This window comes from Loxodonta africana, chromosome 2, assembly GCF_030014295.1.
Source record: "Loxodonta africana isolate mLoxAfr1 chromosome 2, mLoxAfr1.hap2, whole genome shotgun sequence".
NCBI lineage: Eukaryota > Metazoa > Chordata > Mammalia > Proboscidea > Elephantidae > Loxodonta > Loxodonta africana.
The window spans coordinates 162,910,998-162,937,695 of record NC_087343.1 but is presented as its reverse complement, the minus strand read 5'-3'; the positions used below and the strand labels follow the sequence as shown (position 1 = coordinate 162,937,695).

The 26,698-nt window shown below is 41.3% G+C and overlaps 1 protein-coding gene across 1 annotated transcript in view; it reads left to right on the top strand.

Annotated features, from left to right (window-relative positions):
- The window catches only part of HTR4 (5-hydroxytryptamine receptor 4), a 76,504-nt gene extending 50,888 nt beyond the window's left edge, over positions 1 to 25,616 (top strand). The window contains exon 5 of the mRNA XM_010591674.3: positions 25,488 to 25,616. Coding sequence (XP_010589976.3) covers positions 25,488 to 25,578 — 91 coding nt within the window. The 3' untranslated portion in view covers positions 25,579 to 25,616. The remainder of the gene's footprint in view (positions 1 to 25,487) is intronic.
- The last annotated feature ends 1,082 nt before the right edge of the window (positions 25,617 to 26,698 follow it).

Genomic DNA, 26,698 nt, shown 5'->3' with positions numbered 1-26,698 from the left:
TTAGGGAAAACAGTGCCATCTTCAGAAGCAATAATGCTAAAGTTCCTCAAAAAATATATATAAAAGAAGAGTGTAAGATCTTTATTGAAGGAAAAGAGCCAGGAATATTGCTGAGGGATCACTGTGGATAGCAGAAGAGAATGCTGTAAAATCCACATTTTGCTGTTATAGGAAACTCATCAGAAGTCCAGGTTTGCAGATTCTGGGCCCTGATTTATTAACTTCTGAGATTTGATTCACAGTAACCATGTACTGAGCACCTAATGTACCAGACACTATATATGCACTGGTAGATATAAAGATGAATGAGACCTGGTGTCTCACTGAGCTCATAGTCTGAGGAAAGACACATAAGCAACTAATCACAGTATAGTGGGTATCACTGGAGGTGTGTACACGTTTTACAGGAGCTGAAGGAATTGCTACCTAACCAACAATTCCCTTGTTACCACCAATGACAATTGTCCTATCTCTTCTTGAAGTCCTGCAATGATAAGAGTCAGGACTTCATGAGTCCACTTCAGAGATTAGAAAGCTCTCTGGTTTAAAAAGATCTTCCTTGTATTGAGTTGAAATATTCATCCCTATGACTTCTACTCACTGGCCCAAATTCTGCCTTGAGCAAGAGAAGACCAGGCTGTGTCTTTTTCCTTATGATGACACTTTATGAATATTTTAGTCATATGTCCTGTAAAAATGGCATGACAGGGGCAGCGTCTGACCTCCTGTAATTTCACAAGGGGGAAGGAAAATCAAGATCAACAGGCCAAGGCTGATTCCTCTGAGGCAGAGGTCCTTTTTACCAATTCTGACATGGCCCTTCCATGGCACCCTCTATTTGCTGGGTTTGATAATCTGTTGCACTGGCCACATAAAACTCACTGACAATACTCACAATTATGGGGCCTATTGGGGAAGTTACAGGTTACAATTCAGGTTCAGAAACAATCAGGATATAGTTTTTCAACCAGGACAGCCTCTTTTCAGCCGTGCCCATAGGCACACCTCTGTCTTGCCCCTTGGCCACTTGGTTCCTCAACCTGGCCTCTGCTTTGCTCTGGCAAGTGCTACACGCTCCACTCGTTGTTCTTCCTTCTTGGTGGTGTTGAGATGCTGCCTTCCCGACTCTGTGATGGCTCATTTTAAACCTATCGGAATGGCAAAACAGACCAATCCCCTCATTAAGGTTCAGTACACTTTATTTGCGTGGTTCTTCTGCCACAAAGGTGCCATCCACCTTATTTACATTATTAGCAAGCTATCCAATCCCCTTGGTGGGCCACAAGCACCTCATTTGCATATTCTACTCAGTCATTTGCTAGGAGTTTCAAAATCTATGACTAGAAGGGCCATATTAATTCACTGCACCGCATGTCCCTTTTGCAGCTTTGAAGAGTATTCCAATGTCTGCTATTATTCTCCGTTCAGTATTGGGGGAGGCCTGGAGAACATAATTATGTACCCTTTTTTTCGGCCCTCATTTTTATTTTTCTCGATCACTTTTCCCTCAAACTATGGTCAGGAGACCACTTGCATTAGAATCACCTGAAAACTTAGCAAAAACGCAGATCCCTGGACCCCAATGACTCAATCAGAACAAGGCTAGGAAAGCGATTTTTTTTCCAAGATGAATCTCATTCACATTAAACATTGAGAACCACAGTCTAGGATTATTATGGATTGGAATGCTTCAAAGTTTGCTGACACTGATTGCACTTCAGGGTTTATGACATATTACAATTCTTAGGTCCTTACAGAATCTCTTAAAGGATATTTTGTCTGATGTAAGCTAGTGAAGTATGGGAGAAAATTCCTTTTGAAAGCTTGCCTTGGTTCAGTCATGATTCAAGCCACCTGACTGTCTCCACCTGGGATCACAATGCAACCACAGTCTTTACTTATCCTCATATGACTAGACCACAATGACTAGGTGACAAGGTAACTGAAAGGTGATGGCAACAAGCCCTAGTTGGATTTGATTTCTGGGTTCTTTGTCCATTGGATAAATGTCCAGGACTTCACCCTTGTTGTTCACTGCTGAGACCTAGTTAAGTGCCTGGAACATTGTGGAACTGGACAAATGAATGAGGGATGCTTCTGTCCCTGCCCCCCTGGCCGAGCTTCTGTTTAACTGTCTGGTCCCTGTCTCCATGATGATTATCCCAGATGATCCAAGGCAGAGGGGGGACTAGGGGTGCTGACTCTAACCTTAGAACAGAGATTTTCTCTACATGAAATCCACTGAGGATTTCAATTTTGGCTTCTTTAGTAAATAATCCCTGTCCTGCCTATCTCATTATTTCATTGTGAAAATCAAACGAGATAATGGATGTGAAATTGCTTCACTAACTGCGAAGCTCTGTCCTCATGGGAGAGACAATTATGTTGTAAGAACAGACTATTTATAAGTTAGACAACACAAGCAGAGATTGCATGCAAAGTTTAGCTTTGGAGATTGGTTTCTCTATAATCACACCATGCCTAGACCTCTTCTCTGGCTCCTCAACTTCAGACCTTACTCAAACCTACGACATTCACCCAATTCCAGCAAAGGCTGCAACCTGTTGCAATCACCTTCCAAAGAGCTTCTTGCATATCTGACTTGGCTCTTAGCTGCTGTCCCCCATCATCCACCCTCAACCCCCCTGATAAACAGGTTTCCCATTGACCTGGAGACCTCTAGAGCTGGGCTGTCCAATAGGGTAACCATTAGCCACATGGGGCTATTTAAATTTTAATTAACTAAAATGAAATAAAACTAAAAATTCCATTTCTCAGACCCACTAGTCACATTACAACTGTTCAGTAGCCACACGTGGCAAGTGGCTATCCGATTGGACAGCACAACTATAGAATATTTCTATCTTTCCATCAAGTTCTATTAGACAACACTGCTATAGAGCTATGAGCCTTCTCTTTGTAAGGAGACAATATAGCCTTTCATTCAGTATTAAGAACCTCATCAACCAAAGGTCAATGATAAACATAAGAATACATGTATGTACCGTGTATGTTATTGACATCTCCGTGCATGAGATTAGCGTTTTCAGATTTATATATGTGATTAATTGTTGTTGTTGTTAAATGCCATTGAGTCAGTTCCACTCATAGCGACCCTGTGTAACCACAGAATGAAACATTGCCTGGTCTTGCTCCATCCTCACAATCATTATACTTGAACCCATTGTTGCAGCCACTGTGTCAGTCCATCTCATTGAGATTGAGTATCTTCTTCTTTTCTGTTGACCATTTACTTTACCAAGCCTGATGTCCTTCTCCAGGGACTGGTCCCTTCTGATAACTTGTTCTAAGTATGTGAGACAAAGTCTCGCCATCCTTGCTTCTAAGGAGCATTCTGGCTATACTTCTGCCAAGTCAGATTTGTTCCTTCTTGTGGCCAAAACCAACCAAACCCATTACTGTCGAGTCAATTCCAACTCATAGCGACCTTATAGGACAGACTAGAGCTGCCCCATAGAGTTTCCAAGAAGCCCTTGGCGGATTCAAACTGCTGACATTTTGGCTAGCAGCTGTAGCTCCTAACCATTATGCCACCAGGGTTTCCCTTCTTCTGGTAGTCCATGGCATATTCAATATTCTTCACCACCACCATAATTCAAAGGCATCACTTCTTCTGTCTTCCTTATTCATTGCCCAGCTTTTGCATGCATGCGAGGCAATTGAAAATGTCATGGTTTGGGTCAGGCCCACCTTAGTCTAAAAAAGTGATATCTTTGCTTTTTAACTCTTTAAAGAGGTCTTTTGCAGCAGATTTGCCCAATGCAATGCGTCGTTTGGTTTCTTGACTGCTCCTTCCGTGGGCGTTGATTGTGGACCCAAGTAAAATGAAATCCTTAAAAGCTTCAGTATTTTCTCCACTTATCGTGATGTTGCATATTGGTCTAGTCGTGAGGGGTTTTGCTTTCTTTACATTGAGGTATAATCCATGTTGAAGGCTGTAATCTTTGGTCTTCATCAGTAAGTGCTTCAAGTCCTCTTCTTTTTCAGTAAGCTAGGTTGTGTCATCTGCATATTACAGTTGTTAAAGTGTCTTCCTCCAACCCTCATATTATTTGCTCTTGGATTATTTGCTCAGCATACACATTGAATAAGTGTGATGAAAGGACACATCCCTCACGCACACCTTTCCTGATTTTAAACCATGCAGTATCCCCTTATTTTGTTTGAATGACTGCCTCTTCATTCCTGATGAGCACAATTAAGTGTCTGGAATTCTCATTCTTCACAATGTTATTCATAATTTATTATGATCCACAGAGTCGAATGTCTTTGCATAGTCAATGCAATTAACAGAGGTGGAAAATATAAGGACAGGTAAAAAGTGAAAGTGAGCAAGAGACAAAGAGAATGAGTTTCCACAAAAAAACAGTTTAAAAAAAAAAAAAAGCATTCCATCTTATTGCCCCTTGGCATTTCCTTTAGAAACAACAATTATCGGAATTTATAATTGTATTTCTTTTTTATTTACTTGTTTATTATCTGTATTCTCCACCAGACTATCAGTACGTGAAGGCAGGTAATAAGTCTCTCTTGTTCCCTAAATTCCTCTAGGGTGTAGCACATTATTCGATTAACATATTTATTAAGTGAATGAATGCTTTTATCATGCCCTATTGTTCATCTGGACTGTGTGTACTAGACTACGTAAAATTTCACCACTTTTTAAAATATTTATAGGTTCCGTAAATGGAGTAGATGTTTTTTCCACTGGAAAACCATTGACAACTTTTAATCTGAATATACCCGAATTCCAATTTTAAATTAAAGTCTTCACACTGTGAATCAGAAGATTTCACCCACGGATGAAGAAATAATTTAGGTCTTATTTATTTTGGATCTTTAGAGGTTTCTGCAAATGCTTAAAAGTTGTTTGACATTTAAAAGCCATTTTATTACCTTTACCTTGAACTTCGGGGGTTACAATTGGATTGAGTATTTCCCTCATTTTTTTGAGCCAAAGCAGACCTAATCTGGGTGAACCAAAGATAGATGAAGTTGACCTTGCCTTTCCCTCTCCAGGGCTGGCTACATAATTTTCCCAGCAGCCCAATGCAAAATGAAAATGTGGGGCCCGTTGCTCAAAAAGCAGGAAAAAAAATACCACTAATGGTAATAAAATATAAAGCTTTTTCTTTTTTAATCAGCAGTCTCTCTCTCAACTTCTGTTTTTTATTTGCAATTTACCATAGTTCTAGTAAAGAAAATTTTAAAATTTTAGCATGAATTTTACCGTTTATATTTATATTGTGCAATGCTAATTTTAAATGCAAATGTAAGCATTTAACTCATATGCGGAATCACTGAAATTACACAATTCATGTTTCATAGTTGGTACATGCATCTGTATTTCGTTCTTACCAGAACAGTGTGCACAACTAACTCAAATGTTTTTATTTTATTTCTTAATATGTGCACACGCTACCACCACTCTCTACCTTTGGCCTACTGATAAGTAAGAAAGGACTAGACGAAATTATGGGTTGCCATAAATTCCTTCTCTGTCAGTATTTCAGCTTAAGGGGTTGGCTAATACAGGAAAGTAATAGAGAAGGAAAGGATATGCTAGGGTTCCTTGGTGGTCCCTGGGTCTTAGAATACTATTGCCTTCTTTCTACATTTGGCAAGCTCTGGTTCAAAAGCATCCTTGCACCTGCCCCCATTACTCAGTCGTAGATGCGTTGAAATGAAACATGAGCAGAGAATTCCTGTAGACCCATGATGTGTGGGAGTTCAGCAAAACTCAAAGCAAATACAAGGTGTGCATGCTATGGAAGCTAAAAATATAGAGACCATGGAAGAAAGGGAAAAGCTTTGTATATAACTTGCTTACCATGTACGTGCTTTGTGTCTTGCTAAACTCTTTTATGCATGATGGGTCCAACAGAATTGTGTGCTCATGGGGCATTGCTAATGCAATAGGGCAGCAAGGAACTGCAGCGTACTCAGGCATTGCATGTATCTCCTCTGCTCACATGCATGCTGCATTGTCCCTTCAGACTTCACAAGTTCAAAGATAAAATTATTAAGAATTTCAAGATGGTAACAGCAGAACATTAAACTAAGCATTTAAGCCTTCTGAGCATGGGGCCCTGTGTGACTGCACAAGTCACACACTCTTGAAGCTGACCCTGCCTCTACCCAGCCTCAGCCCAAAGCATCTTCTCAGAATGCATTGATCTTCTTGAAGCCACACCAGGAAAATAGTGAGAATAAAAGATCAAAAGAGTTCCACTTGTCTCATCAAATACTCAGAATTAAGAAAGTTAACACCGTTTGCAGAGTATACCCACCCTTCAGAAGTTTGCTAATTAAGTGACCTAAGCTGCCCTCCCAGATGCCCATATCTGGACTAAAGTGCTGAGGCCTAAACATTATCCCACACTCAGACTTACTGTTGAGGAAACATTTCTGCCTTGGACTTAGTGGAAGGTGAGCAGAAGGAATATAACCAAAGGAAATCCCACCCAATGTAGCCTAATGATTGCAGATGCTGGGGTCTGGCGGATCTGGGTTTTAATCCTATCTGAGATCTTCCATTTACTATTGATATGACTTGAGTGTGGATCAAACATCTCTGGGTCTCTGTTTTTTCACCTGTAAAGCAGGGATGATAATAGAACCCATGTCCTAGGGCTTCTCTTACGGTTAAAGATGGTAACATACGTGCCATGAAGAGCCTTTTACATTTTAAATGCTCAATTAATGCAAGCTGCTATCTTTGCTATTGTAATTTTACATATAACGTTGTTCACATCTTGGTAAAATACCCTTCTCTAGTTTTCCAGTTATTTTCTCAGCCTTCTGATAACCATTTCTTAGGAAATGAGTCAATAGAAATCTCTATGCTCTAAACACTGCCCCTTCAATGAGGAATGCAGAGCTCCCACTGCTAGACGAAAAGCCAGAAATTAATTAAATTAATCACACTGTTTATAAATAATTGTTTAAGCAACATGAGACAAGACTTGTCTCCTGGGTACACAATGCCCTGTGCTGAACAGTTGGGTCTGTTATTTTGAATATGCCATCTGGCGTTTCAATTACCTGTAGGCATTTCTTCCACCCAACATAAAACATGCTAACCACGTCAGACAAGTTGAGTACATTCTATGGGTATTTGTTTTACCCCTTTTGCTCTGCAGATGCTTCCCCTGTCAGGATGTCACAGTTCTCTGAGATTGGTATCCACAATAAAGGGGGACTGTGCATGCCACCCTGCAGGACAGGCACCAAAACAGCACCCAGCCCCAGAGATGCCCACGGTGGTTTGTCCAGGTCCAGAATGGAAGCAGTGTGGAGTGGTGCTCTGGCCTACAACCTTGGCTGCGCATTAGAAACACCCAGGAGCTCTGAAACACTCCCCGAGCCTGGCCTCCACTTGTAGAGTCTACTCTGATTAGTCTCCTGGGAGCCAAGACATCCATATGTTTTAGGAGGTCTAATGTGCATCAGTCCCTGGATGGTGCAAATTGTTAAGGCATTTGGCTACTATCCAAAAAGTTGGTGGTTTGAATCCAACTAGAGGTGCCTTGAAAGAAAGGCCTGGTTGATCTACTTCTGAAAGATCACAACCATTGAAAACCCTATGGGGTGCAGTTCTACTCTGCCACACATGGTATCGCCATGAATTGAAATTGACTCGACGGCATCTAGTCTGGTATAATGTGTAGCAAGGTTGAGAATAACTGGTGTAGTGGAAAAAGCAGAAGGCCTGTCTTCTAATCCCTTACTGACCCAACCAGCCATCATCTCTCAGCACTGATAAAACAAAGAAGTTGAATTAGATAGTGTTTCAAATTTCTGCCTGTTCCGTGTCCTAGACTACAGAGATTGTGTGAATTTAAACCATTGGTTCTCAGATGGGGGCGATTTTACCCACCAGGCAATATTTGGTGATGTCTGCAAACACATTTGGTCAGCACAACTTGTGGGTGCTTTTAGCATCCAGTGGTAGAGGCCAGGGATACTGCTAAACATCCTATAATGCACAGGGTAGTGCCCCACAACAAAGAATTGTCTGGCTTCAAATGTTAAAATATTACTAAGGTTGGAAAACCCTGATTGAAACTAATCCTCTGGTCTTTGCAACAGAGGCGTCTTACCACTCACAGGGAACATTGAGAGAGATCCTTTAACAGTTCTACTTCAGAGAAGCCCCTGAACCATTTGGCCCATTTTAATCCCCATTCAAGGAGCCCTGGTGGTACAGTGGTTATGTGCTCAGCTGCTAACCGAAAGGTCAGAGGTTTGAGCCCACCAGCCACTCCATGGGCGAAAGATGTGGCAGTCTGCTCCCGTAAAGATTTACAGGCTTGGAAATCCTATAGGGCAGTTCTACTTAGTCCTATAGGGTCACTTTGAATCAGAATCTACTTGACAGCAATGGGTTTGGTTTTTTGGTTTTAATCCCCATCCATTCCCAAAACAAGGGGGAAAAAGAAAGCCCTGTAGAAGGTGATAAGTGTTGTTTCTGGGAGGAAGGGTCCAGCACCACTATGGCTAGAATGCAGGCAGTAACCTTGCAGATATACCCTACCAGGCAGGCTCCATGAGCTTGTTCTCTTACAGAGTGTACTTGGCAGGGACACAACCCTCCCGATTTAGTCAGAGCAGCTGTTCAGGAAGGAATCGCCTCCAAAGTATGCAAAGAGACCCAATGGAAAACCACACCCACATGTAAATGTGTGGGCTCAGTCCGTAGTGTAATGATGCAGGCCTCTGCCCTGAAGAAGTGTAGAAGCTTCAACTAATAGTGGGCGTTCACAAACTGGAGTGTGGCCCGAAGAGAGTACTACCTTGATTCTCTTTGTGGAATCTATGATGGATGAAGAGCAATGGAAGGAACTGGGATGCTGAACTTAGAGCAAAGGAGATTCAGGTCATAAGCATTGTTTTTATATTTCTGAAGGACTGTCATGGGAAAAAGGGATACGGCTTGTTCTGCATGGCCCCAAGGGATAGAGGTAGGAACAAAGAGTTGAAGTTAGAAGAATATATATTTCAGCACAAGATGAAATGAGCTGCCTTACTAGGGAGTGCCTAGTAAAGTAGCATGAGAAAGTCACTTAGAGGTGTCGATTGACCATCAGTCACTAGAAGCATTGACTGATTGTCAGTCAGCATTGCTGTGGAAGGAGTAGGAGGATACAAAGATGCTTTCAGACCCTTCCTGTGTGATACTGTGGGCTACAGAATTATGGAAGTCCTCCCACAGGGGAGTGAAAAACCTGCTTCAGCCAATTGTAGTATTTTGTTCAGCGGAAGCTGGAGAACTTCTGGAAAGATTACCAGTGAGAAGAGATGTGTCAGAGGTAATTTTGGCAATTTCAGGAACTATTCTGTTTTCTTTCCGTGATTGTGCTGGCAATCAGTGGCTAGTAGGAAATGTAGACATTTCTAAGGAAGAAATGTATCCTGGAGCTCTATAGATACTCAGTGGTACACACCAGCTTTGATGGCAGAGAGTCTGTTTAAAGGAAATATTGGTCATATCCATCCAACAGGATAAATATTTGTTGTTTGAAGCTTTATTGTCCAAATGATTGCTGTTTAAAGATTTGTAGGGAGGCAGAGCCTTTGGCTGGGATTCAGGGGATGTCCCCTCCATTTGGTTTTCAGGCTTCATTCTTCTTCATATGGTGACAGTTAGGATCAGGATTTCAGGCTCTGGAGAAGACAGGCAGGATCCCAACCTAGAAGGAACCAGGATATCAGTGAAGCAGTTTAGTGTTATGGTTAAAAGCATAGGACTCGCTATGTGACAGACCTCAGTTTGACTCCTGGTTCTGCCACTTTGAAACTGTGTGATCCTGGGCAAGTTACTTGACCTCTCAGTGTTTTGGTTTCTTCCTGTGTAAAATGGGAATAAAGGTGGTCCTTGTTTCATAAGACTTTTGTGAGGCTAATGTAAGATATTGGACACATGGAGCCTGGAACATGGTAAAGTATTGGTAAATTGTACTCTTGTTACCATAATCATCATCTTGTAAAGCAAAAAGGCAGGAACAAAGGTCAGTAGGACAAGGCTCCTATTTGTGGACCACTTTATGATGTCAAACTCACCATAAGGTCCTCTCAATAAGGGGATAAGTTTGTCCCTGGGCAATGAGTAGGGAGATGGGGAAAAGTACTTCAACTGTAAGAAGAGGTGAGCTGTGGGGAAGGGAGAGAGGTAAAGGGTTCTAGCTGGTTCTGCCACAAATGCTGTGAAATCATCTCCAAGCCTCCAGCAGGGAAACACATTGCATGACCTCTGTTGTATAAATAAACAACTGAGGATGCTCTGGACTATATTCAAACAAAGAGTCAACGATCTACTTCTCACAAAATGATTTCTGAATTGTCTTTTCTTGGTTCCATGCCTATTTCAGGTTATATTTAACAAGCTTCTTAGAAACATTTCACAGGGTTGTTTTGGAAGATCTTTTTATTCTCTAAGAAATGGGTGAATCTATATTTTGATAAATCTGATAAACAAATATATTTGGTGCCTGCTTGTGTTCCTTTTATCCTTCTCAGGCTTTTGTTTTCTTTGCAGCATAATTTAATTTTTTCTTCTCTTTGTGAATTGGCTGCCTACATTGAGTTTTGGATTTTGGGGAAAGGAGACTGTGTGTGTTTGTCTGTGTGTGTGCGTGCATGTACTCGCACGTATATATGATTGTCATGAGTGATAATTTGTTGCTTTAGCAATAATTTTGATTCCGGGTCCAGTCATCACCATCTTTGTCATCATCTTTATCATCATCATCATCATCTTAACAGCTACTTTTCACTGAGCATTTGTTTATATACCAGCTATTGTGGTAAGCTCATTTCATATGTTATTGTTGTTGTTAAGTGCCATTGAGTCAATTCCAACTCCTAGCAACCCCATGTGTCAGAACTAGGCTGTAATCTTTATGGGAACAGATCAGTAGGTCTTTCTTCCGCAGAGCTGCTGGGTAGGTTCAGACCACCAATATTTCTGCTAGCAGCCCAGCACTTAGCCATTATGCCACCAGGGCTTCTTGTATTACATACACTATCTCATTTAATCCTTAACTTATTCTGTGGAATAGATATTAATATCCCATTTTTTCAATGGGAAACTGAGACTCAGAGTGATTACCATATTTTTACAAAAATAATGCAGACCTTCTACATTTGTTTGCCAACCTAGTCCTCCCTTCACGAGGTATTTTCGTAAGCACTGTTATGCCACTATTTTTTTTTTTAACATGTTACTGTAAAAAAAAAAAAAATTGAATAGTGCTGTGATGGCTAAGATTGTGTGTCAACTTGGCTGGGCCATGATTCTCAGTGTTTTGGCAGTTAAGTAATGATGCATGTTGGCAGTTATGTAATGATGTAGTTTGGCAGTTATATAATGATGTAATTTTGCAGCTATGTAATGATGTAGTCATCCTCCATGATGTGATCTGATCTGATCAGCCAATCAGCTTTAAGGGAAGTTTCCCCGAGGGTGTGGCCTGCACCCAATATATATGGATATTCTGGCAAAGCTTGCTTGCTTGCTTTGAATACTGCATTCAGCTCATCATCATCTGACCTCCAGTTCTTGGGACTTGAGCCAGCTGCCTGCCGTATTACCTGCCGGTGTTGGAATTCATCAGCCTCCACAGTCTATGAGCCAGTGGTCTGACATCTTACCTGCTGATCTTGGATTTGTCAGCCTCTGCAACCTATGAGCCAGTGGCCTACCATCTTACTTTCTAGTCTTGGGTTTGTCAGCCCCTGCAGCTATGTGAGTCAGGAGAAATCTCCAGCCTGATGCCTGACCCATGGACTTGGGACTTGCCATAACTGCATAAGCAATTTTCTTCAGATAAATCTCTCTCTCTCTGTCTCTGTGTGTGTGTGTGTGTATATATATATATATATATGTAAAACCATTGCCATTGAGTCGATTCAAACTCATAGGGACCCTGTAGGATAGAGTAGAACTGCCCCATGGGGTTTCTAAGGAGTGGCTGGAGGGTTCAAACTGCCAACATTTCCATGGCTCTTAACCAATGTATACGTATATGTACGGAGCCCTGGTGGTACATTGGTTAAGAGCTAGGCTACTAAACAAAAAGATCTGTCAGTTTGTTGTACTGTGGGGGCTTGCATGTTGCTGTGATGCTAGAAGCTATGCCACCAGTATTTCAAACACCAGCAAGGTCACCCATGGTGGACAGGTTTCAGCTGAGCTTCCAGACTAAGGCAGAATAGGAAGAAGGACCTGGTGGTCTATTTTTGAAAAAAATCAACCGGTGAAAACCTTATAATTAGCAGAGGGATATTGTCTAATACAGTGCTGGAAGATGAGCCCCTCAGGTTGAAAGGTACTCAAAAGATGACCTGGGAAGAACTTCTCAAAGTAGAGTTGACCTTAATGATGTATATGGAGTCAAGGTTTCGAGGCCTTCTTTTGCTGATATGGCATAACTCAAAATGAGAAGACACTGCTGTAAACATCCGTTAATAATCAGAACCTGGAATGTACGAAGTACGAATCTAGGAAAACTGGAAATCATCAAAAATGAAATGGAAGGCATAAACATTGATATCCTAGGCCTTAGTGAGCTGAAATGGACTGGTATTGGCCATTTTGAATTGGACAGTCATATTGTCTACTACGATGGGAATGACAAATTGGAGAGGATTGGTGTTGCATTCACCATCAGAAAGAACATTACGAGATCTATCCTGAAGTATGATGCTGGCAGTGATAGGAAAATATCCATACTCCTACAAGGAAAACCAATTAATACAACCATTATTCAAATTTGCACACCAACCACTAAGGCCAAAGATGAAGAAACTGAAGGTTTTTACCAACTTCTGCAATCTGAAATTGATTGAATATGCAGGATGCACTGATAATTACTGGTTATTGGAATGAGAAAGCTAGAAACAAAGAAGAAGGATCAGTAGTTGGAAAATATGGCCTTGGTGATAGAAATGATGCCATAGATCACATGATAGAATTTTGCAAGACCAACGACTTCCTCATTGCAAATACCTTTTTTCAACAACAAAAATGGTGACTGTACACATGGACCTCGCCAGATTGAATACACAGGAATCAAATCAGCTACATCTGTGGAAAATGACAATGGAAAAGCTTAATATCATCAGTCAGAACAAGGCCGGGATCCAACTATGGAACAGACCATCAACTGCTCATATGTAAGTTCAAGCTGAAGCTAAAGAAAATTAGAATAAGTCCACGAGAGTCAAAGTATGACCTTGAGTGTATCCCACCTGAATTTAGAGACCATCTCAAGAATAGATGTGAAGCATTGAACACTAATGACTGAAGACCAGACGAGTTGTGGAATGACATTAAAGACATTATACATGAAGAAAGTAAGAGGCCATTAAAAAGAGAAGGAAAGAAAGAAAAGGCCAAAATGGATGTAAGAAGAGACTCTGAAACTTGCTTTTGAATATCAAGTAGCTACAGCGAACAGAAGAAATGATAAAGTAAAACAGCTGAACAGAAGATTTCAAAGGGTGGCTCGAGAAGACAAAGTATTATAATGGCATGCACCAAGGCCTGGAGTTAGAAAGCCAAAGGGAAGAACATACTTGGCATTTCTCAAGCTGAAAGAACTAAAGAAACAATTCAAGCCTTGAGTTGCAATAGTGAAGGATTCTGTGGGCAAAATACTGAACAATGCAGGAAGCATCAAGCAGATGGAAGGAATACACAGAGTCACTGTACCAAAAAGAATTGGTCAATGTTCAGCCATTTCAGGAGGTAGCATATGATCAAGAACCGATGGCATGGAAGGAAAAGTCCCAGCTGCACCGAAGACAGTGGTGAAAAACAGGGCTCCAGGAATGGATGGAATACCAATTGAGATGTTTCAACAAAGGATGCCGTGCTAGAAGTGCTCACTCATCTATGCCGAGAAATTTGGAGGACAGCTACCTGGCCAACTGACTGGAAGAGATTCATACTTATGCCTGTTCCAAAGAAAGGTGGTCCAACCCAATGTGGAAACTATTGAACAATATCATTAATATCACGCTCAAGTAAAATTTTGCCGAAGAGCATTCAAAAGTGATTGCAGCAGTACAACGACAGGGAACTGCCAGAAATTCAAGCAGGATTCAGAACGTGAAATGAGGGAGATCATTGCTGATGTCAAAAGATCCTGGCTAAAAACAGAGAAAAGCAGAAAGATGTTTACCTGTTTTATTGCCTATGCAAAGGCATTCTACTGTGTGGATCATAACAATTTACGGATAATATTGGAAAGAATGGGAATTTCAGAACACTTCGTTGTGCTCATGAGGAATCTGTGCATAGAGTGGCAGTCGTTCGAGCAGAACAAGGAAATGCTGGGTAGTTTAAAGTCAAGAAAGGTGTGTGTCAGGGTTGTAGCCTTTCACTATACTTAATCTGTATGCTGAGCAAATAATCCAAGAAACTGGACTATATGAAGAAGAATGGGGCATCAAGATTGGAGGAAGACCCATTAACAACCTTTGATATGCAGATAACACAACCTTGCTTGTTGAAAGTAAAGAGGACTTGAAGCACTTACCGATGAAGATCAAAGACCACAGCCTTCAGTATGGATTATACCTCAACATAAAAAAAACAAAAATCCTCACAACTGGAGCAATAAAGAACATCATGAAAAATGGAGAAAAGATTGAAGTTGTCAAGGAATTCATTTTACTTCATTTACTTGGATCCTTAATCAGCACACATGGAAGCAGCAGTCAAGAAATCAAATGGTAAATTGCGTTGGGCAAATCTGCTGCAAGAGATCTCTTAAAGAGTTAAAAAAAACAAAATTGTCACTTTTAAGACTAAGGTGTGCCTGACCCAAGCCGTGGTGTTTTCAATTGCCTTATATGCATGTGAAAGCTGGGCAATGAATAAGGAAGATCAAAGAATCGATGCCTTTGAATTATGGTGTTGGCAAAGAATATTGAATATACATACCATGGACTGCCGAAAGAATGAACAAATCTGTCTTGGAAGAAGTATAGCCAGAATGCCCTTAGAAGTAAGGATTGTGAGATTTCGTCTCACATACTTTGGACATGTTATTAGGAGGGACCAGTCCCTGGAAAAGGACATCATGCTTGGTAAAGTAGAGGGCCAGAGTAAAGAGGAAGACCTTCAATGAGATGGATTGACTTGGTGGCCAAAACAATGGGCTCAAGCATAACGATTGTGAGGATGGCACAGGGCTGTATGGTGTTTCATTTTGTCATGCATAAGGTCACTATGGGTTGAAACCAACTCGATGGCACCTAACAACAACGACAGCATATACATACGTATATATATGTATGTATGTATGTATTTGGAAAACCTGGTGCCGTAGTGGTTAAGTGCTATGGCTGCTAACCAAAGGGTCGGCAGTTCAAATCCACCAGGCGCTCCTCGGAAACTCTTTGGGGCAGTTCTACTCTGTCCTATAGTGTCACTATGAGTCGGAACCAACTCCACGGCACTGGGTTTGGGTTTTTTTTTTTTTTCAATGTATGTATTTACACTTCCCTGGTTTTGCTTCTCTAGAGAACCCACCCTAAGACAAGAGCGCTTAAGAAAATGCCTCACGGGGGAGGGCACGGTTAGCAAACAAACATAGACGGTGAGTGTTATTTGTGTAAAAATACAGTAAATAACTTGACCAAGGCTTCACAACTGGTGAGAGCGGAGCCAGAATTCTAACAAATGGCCATCTGATTGCAAAGGTCTTGCTTTTAACCAATAAGCTGTATAGCTTTCTAGTTTACTCAAAATTCTTTCAAAAGAATGCAGAATTTTTTATTCTTAGACATAGAAAGAACTTCAGAAATAACGTGGTCAAATATCCCAACCAACGCAGTGATTTCTTCTACAATTTGTTTAATAGGTGGCCGTCTATTTCTCTTCCCACTGAGGGGCAGCTCATTATTATGCAAGGCATTCTATTGTTTGAGTGACCCTGGTGTAGCAAAAGGATCCCTGATGGCACAAAAGATTAAGCGATTGGCTGTTAACCAAAAGTTTGGCAGTTTGAACCCACCTGGGCAGAAAGATCCGGAGACCTGCTTTCATAAGGATTACAGATAAGAAAACCCTATAATGCAGTTCTGTTCTGTCACATGGAAATCCTGGTGGCGTAGTGGTTAAGACTTCAGCTGCTAACCAAAAGGTCAGCAGTTCAAGTCCACGAGGCCCTCCTTGGAAACCCAGTGGGGCAGTTCTACTCTGCCCTTTAAGGTTGCCTATGAGTCAGAATTTGAGTCAAAATTGACTTGACGGCAGTGGGTTTTGTTGGGTACTCTGACACATAGAGTCATTATGAGTCAGAACTTACTTGATGGCATCCACCAACAACAATAGTTGTGGCAAAGTCTGGTCAAATTTTACTTCCCTATAATTTGGCATTCTAAAAGCCTAGAATCTTATGGCTGAAAGTGATAACAGGGCTCAAGAAGTCCAGTGATTTTCAAATGTTTTTTTCAGGTGTAGAAATCTTGTGTTCAAAGGGAATCTTATTTGGAAGTGTGAACAAATGAAAGTAGAACTGCTTTGATAGAAACAGGTGTTAGTGTGGGTGGGGGGAGGGTGAACAAAATTCCAGCATTGCTCCTATCGTTCCAATGTCTACTGTGGCCTCTCCATGAGGTAATTTGTTAAAATTCCTGTTAAAAATAGCCTGAAATAGACTGGTGAACCCAACATTTTACAGACAAGAAAACTGAGGCTGGAGAACTTAAAAGTTGACTTACGGTAATGCAGATATATGAGCCCAGTGACAAAGATGAGAACCTAGGTCTCAAAACTGTTAGCCGACTTCTCATTTATTCCTTCATTGATCCATTCATTCATTGTTTTTTAATTGAGTGCCTGATATGGTACAGGCACTGTGCTAGGCACTGGGGATACATCAGAGATCTAGATAAGAAATGTCCCTGCCATCACGGAGCTCACAGTCAACCTTTTACCATCCCACTTCTCTTTGTTGCTCCAAACTCTGCCGTAGAAGCATTTAAAAAAAAAAAAACAAAAAAAACTCCCTTGTCAGCTTTGCAACCACTCTTGAAATGACAGGATTGTGGCATCATACACCATCCTGGTGAACTTCTGGATTCAGTCCAGCTTGTCCATGGCTTTCTAAAAGGGTGGGTTCTAGAATTGAATTCAAGGAAGGCTATTCACATACTTTGGTGGTTTGAAGGTGCCTTTTCCCTGAAAGGGCTACCAATTATAATTTATTTTTTTCTACCTCAGATTTTCTTTTGGGGCTCTGTGTATAATATGTTGTGTGCTGTTGTCTTAGTCATCTAGTGGTTCCATAACAGAGATACCACAAGTGGATGGCTTTAACAAAGAGAGGTTTATTTTCTCACAGTCTAGTAGGCTAGAAGCCTAAATTCAGGGTGTCAGTTCCAGGGGAGGCTTTCTTTCTCTGTTTGCTTTGAAGGAAGGTCCTTCTCGTCAATCTTCCCCCAGACTAGGAGCTTCTCTGCACAGGAGCCCCGGGTCCAAAGGACACTCTCTGCTCCCAGTGCCTCTTTCTTGGTATTATGAGGTCCCTGACTCTCTGCTTGCTTCCCTTTCCATTTATCTCTTGTAAGATAAAAGCTGGTGCAAGCCACCCCCCCAGGCAAACTCCCTTTACATTGAATTAGGGATGTGACCTTAGTAAGGGTGTTACAATCCCACCCTAATCCTCTTTAACATAAAATTACACTCACAAAATGGAGAACAACCACACAATATTGGGAATCATGGCTCAGCCAAACCAATGCACACATTTTTGGGGGGACATAATTCAATCTACGGCAGCCATCAAGTTGATTCTAACTCATAGTGACCATATAGGACAGAGTAGAACTGCCCCATAGTTTCCTAGGCTGTAATCTTTATGAGAGCAGATTGCTAGGTCTTTTCTCCTGTGGAGCCACTGGTAAGTTTGAACTACCAACCTCTCAGTTAGCAGCCAAGTGCTTAATCATTTTGCCACTAATGCTCCTTTGTGTATAATATAACCATGAAGAAAGAGAAGCTGTTTCGTGTGTATCATTCAAGAGGTTGGAAAGGACATGCAGACATGTGGAATTTTAAACTGTAAATGCCAGCTGGTTTGGGTTGTAATAGAATAACCTTGGACAGTACAGTGTGGTTTGCAGTGGACAGATAGTGAAGGGCATGTCAAGCCTGTTTTGGCCTTCCCAGTCTGATTTTCCAGTGCATTTCCCTCAACTCTGTTCCCCCCTCCACCCCCTCCCCTGCAGCCTTGCTCCCACCACCTTACTCTCTATGCAACAGGCAGGCATGATTGGTCAGCTCGAATAGTGAGTTCTCCAGCATTGGGATTATTTTTGCTGCCTGAAATGCTCTTTTGTACTTTCCTATCTGGCACAAGCCTACTCATTCCTTGAGGTGTGATGCCGATATGAACTCCCTAAACTTTACTCATCCCCGGCCCCTCAATCTCCCACAAAAACTAATAGCTTCCTCCACTGGACCTGCTTTTCCTTCTCTTAGAAGCTCAGCTCATCCTCCACAGTGCCCGAAATACTCTTTATGCACCTGACATACCGTCAGCTCCCCTGGGCAGCTTCTCAAGGGCAGACTGCTTTCTTACCTGCAATTCCTAGGGATGGGGGTGCCTGTTCCATGAAGGTGCACATTTAGTGATGCTGGTTAAGGGAAGTTCTGGAGCTGGACTACCTGGATCAGATCCTGGCTCCACCACTAGGCCTCATTCCTCTCATTTAGAAACTGCGAATAATAATAGAACACAGGTGACAGGACTGATGTGATGATTATATGAGATAATCTATGACTTGCTTAGCATAGCTATTGGCACCTCATCAACAATAAATGTTAGCTATTTTTATTTTAGTTTGTAGTTTTAAGGCATTTTCTCCTAGGTATGGTTAGGTTTTGTCATGTTGAAATAGTTCAGCAGAAAAGACAGGCAGCCAGTCTGATCCCCTAAAGACTCGACATTCCAATGATTTGTCATTTAGGAGCAGTGGGGGACAATGGGAAAAAAGTCTTGTGAAGGTGATTGGTTTGACCTCATAGTTAAATTATGTAGAGAAATAGAGAAAGAGGTGCACTGGGATCAGAATAAACCACACCCCAATTAAGTCTGATTTGATCTTACACTTTGGCATGCTAGGACATGAACAGGTCTGTGGTTGGTGATAGAAATAAAAAGCACCTGGGAATACGTTTTGTCCAGAAGCCTCAAGGTCAGTTCTTCCAGTCTGTGCAAATTCAGCCACGAGGGGTAGTTTCTGCAAGCAGCACAGAATAGTAGAAAGAGTTATGGCTTAAGGTCCTCTAAGATCTTGTATGTTCTTGCCAATAAACTAAAAAAAAAAAAAAAAAAAATTTTTTTTTTTTTAAATGCTCTTCAAAATTCAGTTTTATCATCTATGTAATGGAGAGATGGAAGAAAGCAGTGTTTCCACTGGGAGCCTTTGTCCCTTGCATGCTTTCATAATTTTTACCATACCTACCTTCTACTTATGCTATTATTTGCTTAATATTTGTCTTTTAAATACATTTTTGATGTAAATAGATGTATTTGTAAAGGAAACTCTGTATCTTGACCTTAAATTCAAAACCGTATAGAGGTGATTTTAAAAATAAATGCAATGAATAGATGATGCCCATCTAACATCACTGAATGTTTTGATCAAGGACCCAATAGATGGATCCTGATGAAAAGGAGTAAAATCATGGAACAGAACTTCAAATTCATATGGAAACCAGACTTACTGGATCCACTGAGACTGAGGAAACCCCAAATCTATTGCCCAGAAATGATTTTTAAATCTTGAACCAAAACTATCCCATGAAGCCACCATTAAACTAAACAACAGCTCAGCCCAATTAATAGTGTTTGCCTTAAGCATTGCACTCTTATAAATAATTATTTATATGAGTTCAAACTGACAAGTTAATCTGAAATGCAGATGAGAACTTTAGGGGCAGAGCACCTAAATTAATGCTGATGAAACAATATGGACAGAGATAGTGAGAGTGGTGACACAATGTGAAGTACATGACCAATGTCATTGAAGAGTTCTTGTTGAAATTTTGTATGGCTGTATGCTTTATTTGTTATAAAATAAAACTCTAACAAAAAATATTAATAATAGACACAATGAAAAAAAAACAAACTTACTAAAATTTAGCTGGATCTCATTACTGGCGCAAGGCCTGCCCTCCATTTATTAGGCTGTTAGAGACATGTTGAAGTCAGAGGAGAGCCAACCTGAGTGTTATTCTTTAAAACAACCAGAATGAATGAAAGAAATGTCAAATATTCCTGATGGGGTTTATTGCTGTTTAATGATGATATGCCTGTCATCTGGCATATCATCTATGGAATACATCCATGTTTGGGAAACACTGGATCTTCCAGCTTCGGTAATCCATAACGGGTGATTATAAATCTAAAGACAAACGAAGAAACTGACCAAGGACACTGCCTTTTGAGTAACTGAGCTTACTGATAACTTAGTACAAACCTATGTGATCATTGTCTATAGACAGTTTTTACCAGCTAATCGTACCCAGTCATTGCGTTTTTCATCACATGAGGAGCACCTAAAAATGCTGCTTTCTGCATATCTCTTCACATTTTTTGCCTTCTCATTTTCCTGATTCATCATCAAGTCTTTTCTCATTTCCTTATCTTCAATGTGATAAAATCCAATAATTCCTGCTTGTCCACTTTGCGAAAATGGGCTGTTTTGGATCTCATCTCAGTGCCTCTATTCCAATCCCTAATAGATCATCATGGAATGCTCTGGCCCTTCTAATTCACTTGTTCTTTCTCTCTTCTGCCTCCCAAGTCTCTTTCTTTAAGCTCTGCCTCAGGTATGAGTAGAATAACCGGATATCCACCTGCTCAGAGAAGCTCATATTCCTCCTATGTGCCCAAGAGTCACCTGGCAACACTTTGTAAAAATGCAGATTTATGCTCCCCTCCTACCCTTGCTGTCAGATGTCTGCTGTGAATCTTGCAAATCTGTATTTGTAACAGGATTCCCAGATAATTAGGATGTACATGGTGCCTGGACCACTTTGAGAAATATGATGTAGCTAGCGATTCTTCTACTCCTCTCCCCCTCTTCCTCTCCTCCTCCCCTTCTTCTTCTCCTTTGTTTTTCTCTTCTCCTCCTCCTTCTTCTTTTTCTCCTTCCTCATCTTCTCCTTCTTAAGGACCACAGGTAGTTGTAAGTCTCTTTCATTAACTGTTAATACTTCATTTCAAAACTTTTCCTACCACACAAATGATTTCTGTGCTTCCCAATGGATAGAACTCCTTGTTTGGGAGGCAGAATGCCTGGTTTATAGCCCTGGATCCCCCACTAGCCATAAGTCAATCCATGCCCCTACATTGCATTTTTCTCATCTTCTGAAATGGAAATAATGCTCTGTACCTTGCCTACCTCACAGGTTTGTGTTGAAGACTAAATGTGGAAAAAAGGTATGAAGATACTTGGCAAATTGGAAAAGATTTTACTAAAACTATTGAAACAAGAAGCTGCATTTAATAACTCATCTGTTAAAATATTGGAGAAAAATTCCTTTTTAACGATGTTTTGCATAAGGAATTTGAGTGGTTCAGCCAATGTTTCTGATAGAGCATATGCTCGAGGAGAGACAGTTGTGATCTCGCTGCATTTTAAGCTGTGGCATCTCAGCTCCACCCTATCCTCTCCTAAAAAAAAAAAAAAAAATCCTCTCCTACCCAGATACATTTAACAGCTTTGCAATGTAATTTCACAGATTCAAAAATTGAGGTCTTTCAGATTCCTTAATACAAATCCCAAAATTGTCCTTCCTGTGTTTCCAGTGAAATCTCTTTCCTCTACATGGAATATAAAGTATCAGATACCAACAATAGAACATTAAAAGCCAAATTTGAAGCAATTACCCACAGCTTTGGAGAACAGTCCCACACACAGCTGGTGCCCAATCAGAAGGCCTGTGTCTTGTCACCCACCATCTCTGCTACTCATAGAATCAGAATGTCAGAGCTGCAAAGGATCTAATAGATTATCTTCCCCCTCATTTAACAAATTGAGAAAGTGAGGCACAGGAAGGGTGTTAAGTCCCTCAGAGTCACTCGTGGAGAGATGCTAAGAAGTCATCAGTCCAGGTCCCTGTCTTCTAGTTCACTGCTCTCATTGCTACATTCTGCTGCTTCTTTTGCTGCATTAATAGGGTGATTGTGTCCTTTATCTTTCAAATGGGGCACTGTTGAGGGTGAAGAGCCCATTGAATGTTACACCTGTATGCATTGAGTGCTATCTTTTGAACTGGAAGGAGGTCTGTGGTGGTCTGCCATAATTCTCTGTTTTAGCCCTGTCCTATTCAACAGTTTCTTCATTAGTGAAGACTTAAAAGACAAATGACACTAAACTGTTAACCAAATATGTCAATTCAACGGTGCAAATGGAGACTGTTATGGGCAGGCTGGGATATAACATCACCTTGACCTTTTCCTCAAGTCCCTGTTTGGCCCTGTTGAGAGGAAGTTGGCTGTGAGTTGGCCTTGGAGTTACAAGCTGGGCCATTGTCCAGCCTGCTCCTTTCTTTGGCCAGGGTTATATTGATGTAATCTGAATATAAAGGGATAGCACCAGGCACCAAACAGCAATTCAAGAGTGATTACAATCTTTATTTGAATCTTTAGAAGAATTGTATGAAAGAGCCAAATATAACCTACAGGAAACTTATCAAAGAACCTCCTCTTTAAAAGATCCCAACTACTCCAGAATCTTCCATACACCCAAAGTCTTGGCTCTCTTTAACCCATCTTCCTGCCTTCTCTCCCATCTTCTCTCCTAGTTCTTTATTATATTTATTCACCTAACCCCTCTCTCTGGATTTATTCTCTCCCCTTTCCTCCTGCTTTTCCAGTTTTTTGTTTTTATTTTTCACATATTCTCCAAAATTCTGTATCCCAAAAGTATAGCAACCAAGCTGACAAAGATTCTATTGTAGTAGGCATGAGAGATTGGCAGAAAAGAGTTCCATGTTAAACGTCCCTGTCACACAGGGTTGCAGTAAAAGAAGAAGCCACATCACACTGTAGGCTTCCTGTAGGACTGAAATAGGATATGGCACGTGCCCCTGTACATAGTCCTTTCACCTGGGAGTCCATCATAGTGAGACAGGGAAATGCTGGAGAGATAGACAGCAGGACCTGAACACTGAACTTAGCCGTGATAGTTCTCAAGATGATGAGTGACAATATAGTGGAACAATTAAAAGCACAGGCTTGGTATCAAAAAGGACCTAAATTTAAGACTTGGCCCTGCCACTTATTAATAATATATAAGCTTGGGAAAAGTATTTAAACTCTCTGAAACTCAGTTTCTTTGTATGTTAAGTAAGTGTAAACTACACGAGTAATGCAGATAATGCACTTAGCCCAGCGCCTGGCATATGAGTGCTGCCCTAATGGGTGGTAGTTTTTATTGTTGCTGTAATGACAATAAAAACAGGTATGACACAAAGGAATCTGACCAATGAGGGATGAGAAATCCTTCCTTCTCTCTTTCCTTCCATTCTTTATATTTTTCTTTCTTCCATAGACATGTTCAACAAATAAGACAGGGAAACATATAAGAAGACATGTAAATAAGTGAGGCAACATCAAGTTGTCTAGGGAGATTATACTTTTAAAGCATATGTGGAAAATCTGGAAGAAGACCAAGGATGAGTCAAAAAGCTATGCTCAGAGCAAGTAGCAAACCCAGAAATAGTTAAATCTCATTAGTTAGGGGAGAATTCTTGCATATTTTGCAGCAATAAGCATAGTCTTCCAACCAAAAAGAAGAGAACATTGTAGGGAGAAAGTTACAGTCCTAGACTGATAGAAAGCATTTAACTGCTTTCAATGATTTTAAATCTCAGGGGCTTGAAGGCATTGGTTGTTAGAACCACTGACTGGTGCTCTTTGAGGGCTGGAGAAATGGAGGAAGCCTGGAGACCAGTAAATATTGCCCCAATTTTAAAGAAAGGTGAAGCTACACTCCAGAAACTATACGCTTATAGTTTGAAATAGACCTTATCAAAATTCTAAGACAGTTATTACACAAATAATTTGTGATCAAGAATCAGTGTCACTTCATTAAAAAAAAATAATTCACGCCAACTAATTTCATTATATACTAGTACAGATTTACTGACAGAGCCCGTTCAGCAAGGTACTGGACAAAGACTTTCATGGGAGGGTAGACTCAACCGGTAAAGCAACCAGGCACACTGAGTTTTACCTGTCTGACGGGAAGGAAGTCTGTGGTGGTGCTCCGTAATTCTCTGTGTCAGTCCTGTGCTGCCCAAGCCCTTCCTTTGGCTGAATACATTAATGGTATATGCTGAGCACATGATACAAAACTGAGCTCGATAGGCTCTTACCAGCATGTAGGAAACCAGATAATCTTTAGATGCTAAATAAGCACCCCTGGAGGTACAACAGTTAAGTGCTTAGCTGCTAACTGAAAAATTGGCAGTTTAAACCTACCCAGTGGGTCCACAGGAGAAAGACCTGGCAATATGCTCCCTGAAGATTACAGCCTGAAAAACCCTGTGGGGCAGTTCTACTCTGTCACGTGGAGTCTCTGTGAGTGAAAATCGACTCAATGGCACCTAGAAACAACAACAGATGCTAAATAAACCTATCTCGAATGTTGAATTTGTAATGATTTTAAATGATCTCAACTGACTAGAAATGATCCTAGACCTGTAAAATGAAATTTAACTGGGACAAATGGAATGTCCTAGGTTTTGACTCAACCAACCAAACAAGTAAAATAGATAAACAAATTAAAACATAAATAAATAAATATAAATAAAGAACCACAAGAGTGGATGGCCGTTTGTCTCAAAAAGATGAAAGATCTTGCATTGACCGCAAACTCAATATAAGGCAATAGTATGTTACCATTGTCAGATATGAACTTACTTTTTGACCACATTCATGTGTAACCGTGAAGATGAAAAGTGCCTGCTATAAGTCAGGCTCACTACAAAGACTGGTGTTCCTTCCTAGTACTGTATGTCCGGAGAGATCATTGTAATATGGATGGGTATTCACAGCACAGTGTCCATTACAGGAAATAGTCTAGAAACCATAATATATATAATGATGTATTAAAGAAAGTGGGAATGTGTAGCCTGGAGAAGACAAAATCTGGAGGATAGAATTAGTCCAGCGGCCTGGGAGGCACAACAGTTCCACTAGGTAGAAGTCGTAGGAAAGCAGATTTGGGAAGAACATTGATAAGCTATTTAAAATAACTGAAGTTGCCACAAAATAAGATGGGCTGACTTGTCCCTGGAGATTCCTAAGTCAAGGCTAAACAACCACCCATCTCTGTGGTGTCAAGGGTTTTCATGCACTGGGTGGGTTCTTTCATGAGATGATCTGTGATGTCCATTCCAACTCTGAGCTTCTATGATCTTCTCCCCTCTCCAGGGATGCAGTGGAGTGTGGTGGCCAGTGGGAGAGTCAGTGCCACCCCCCAGCAACTTCTCCTTTGGTGGCTGCTCAGCCCAGTGACACTTAGACCCCTGGGACAATGACCCAGAAGACAGCTATGCCTCCCAAGAGAGGGCCAGGTCCTAAGCTGCTGCTTGTATTTGACTGTACCTGGTGTTCCCGTCACCTGAGCATTCTGTTGGTGCAGATGCCCCATGCACAATTGGCTGTTCCTCCAGGATTCCAGCAGGTGGCATTTGAGGGAGTGAGGGCACAGAAAGGCCTCCTGTTCACTGTGGTTTCTCCAGAGATCCCCCAAGAAGGGATCTTTTAACTTCCTGGCACTCCTCCTTCTGGAGTCTCTGTCCTCGCCTCACATTCTCTTGAAGTTCCTGGCATGTTCCCCTTACTGTGCCTGCTCTGTCTCACTCCTGTTCCAAACACAATCGTTCACTGTGTCCTATCTCAGTCATAGATGTCTCCAAATACACCTTCTTTGATGTGTCTGCTCACAGACACTGTCAAGACACATACCTCTTGTGTCTGTCTTGGTCAGAATTGTGTTCCAAAGCACACATTCCTTGCTTGGTAATGTCCATCACCGTACTACTCACTGTCTCATCTTAGTCCTGTTCTGTACCACATACTAATATCCTTTCCTCCCCATGTCTGGGTTCAAATGTGTGTCTTCTTGGCCAGCCCCTGTGTCAGTCACAGACGTTCAGTTGCTCTTCCTATCTCCAGTGCCACTCCTCTTCAGGACGCTCTCCATTTATTTACCATGGAAGAAACAGGGACAGAGATCTGTTGGAGGGGAACAGTTTCTGCAGCAACCCTGGAGGGAAGTGGAGACAGACAGACAACTTCTCCCTCCCCGGTGCCGTGGTTCGTGGTCACAGGCCTGTCTGCTCTGAGATGCTTCCTTTCTTCTCCAATTGGAGTGTGGCATCTTCTCCCAGAGATCCTTGGGCAGGGCTGGCTGCATCATAGATGTGTATTAAAAGACTTTTGAATATTTTCCCTGAGCTTGTGAAGAAGCCCATGGAACCAATTTAAAACCCTTACATCCTGTTGATCCCAAAGGAGGAAAGTCCACACTGCAGAGATTTGTCACCTCCGGCAGTCCTTCAGGTCAAGACCAAGCAGTGATGGGAGGAGCAAAACAATGCTTGGCTTGAAGTCAGGGAAACTGAATGAATTCTGGCCCT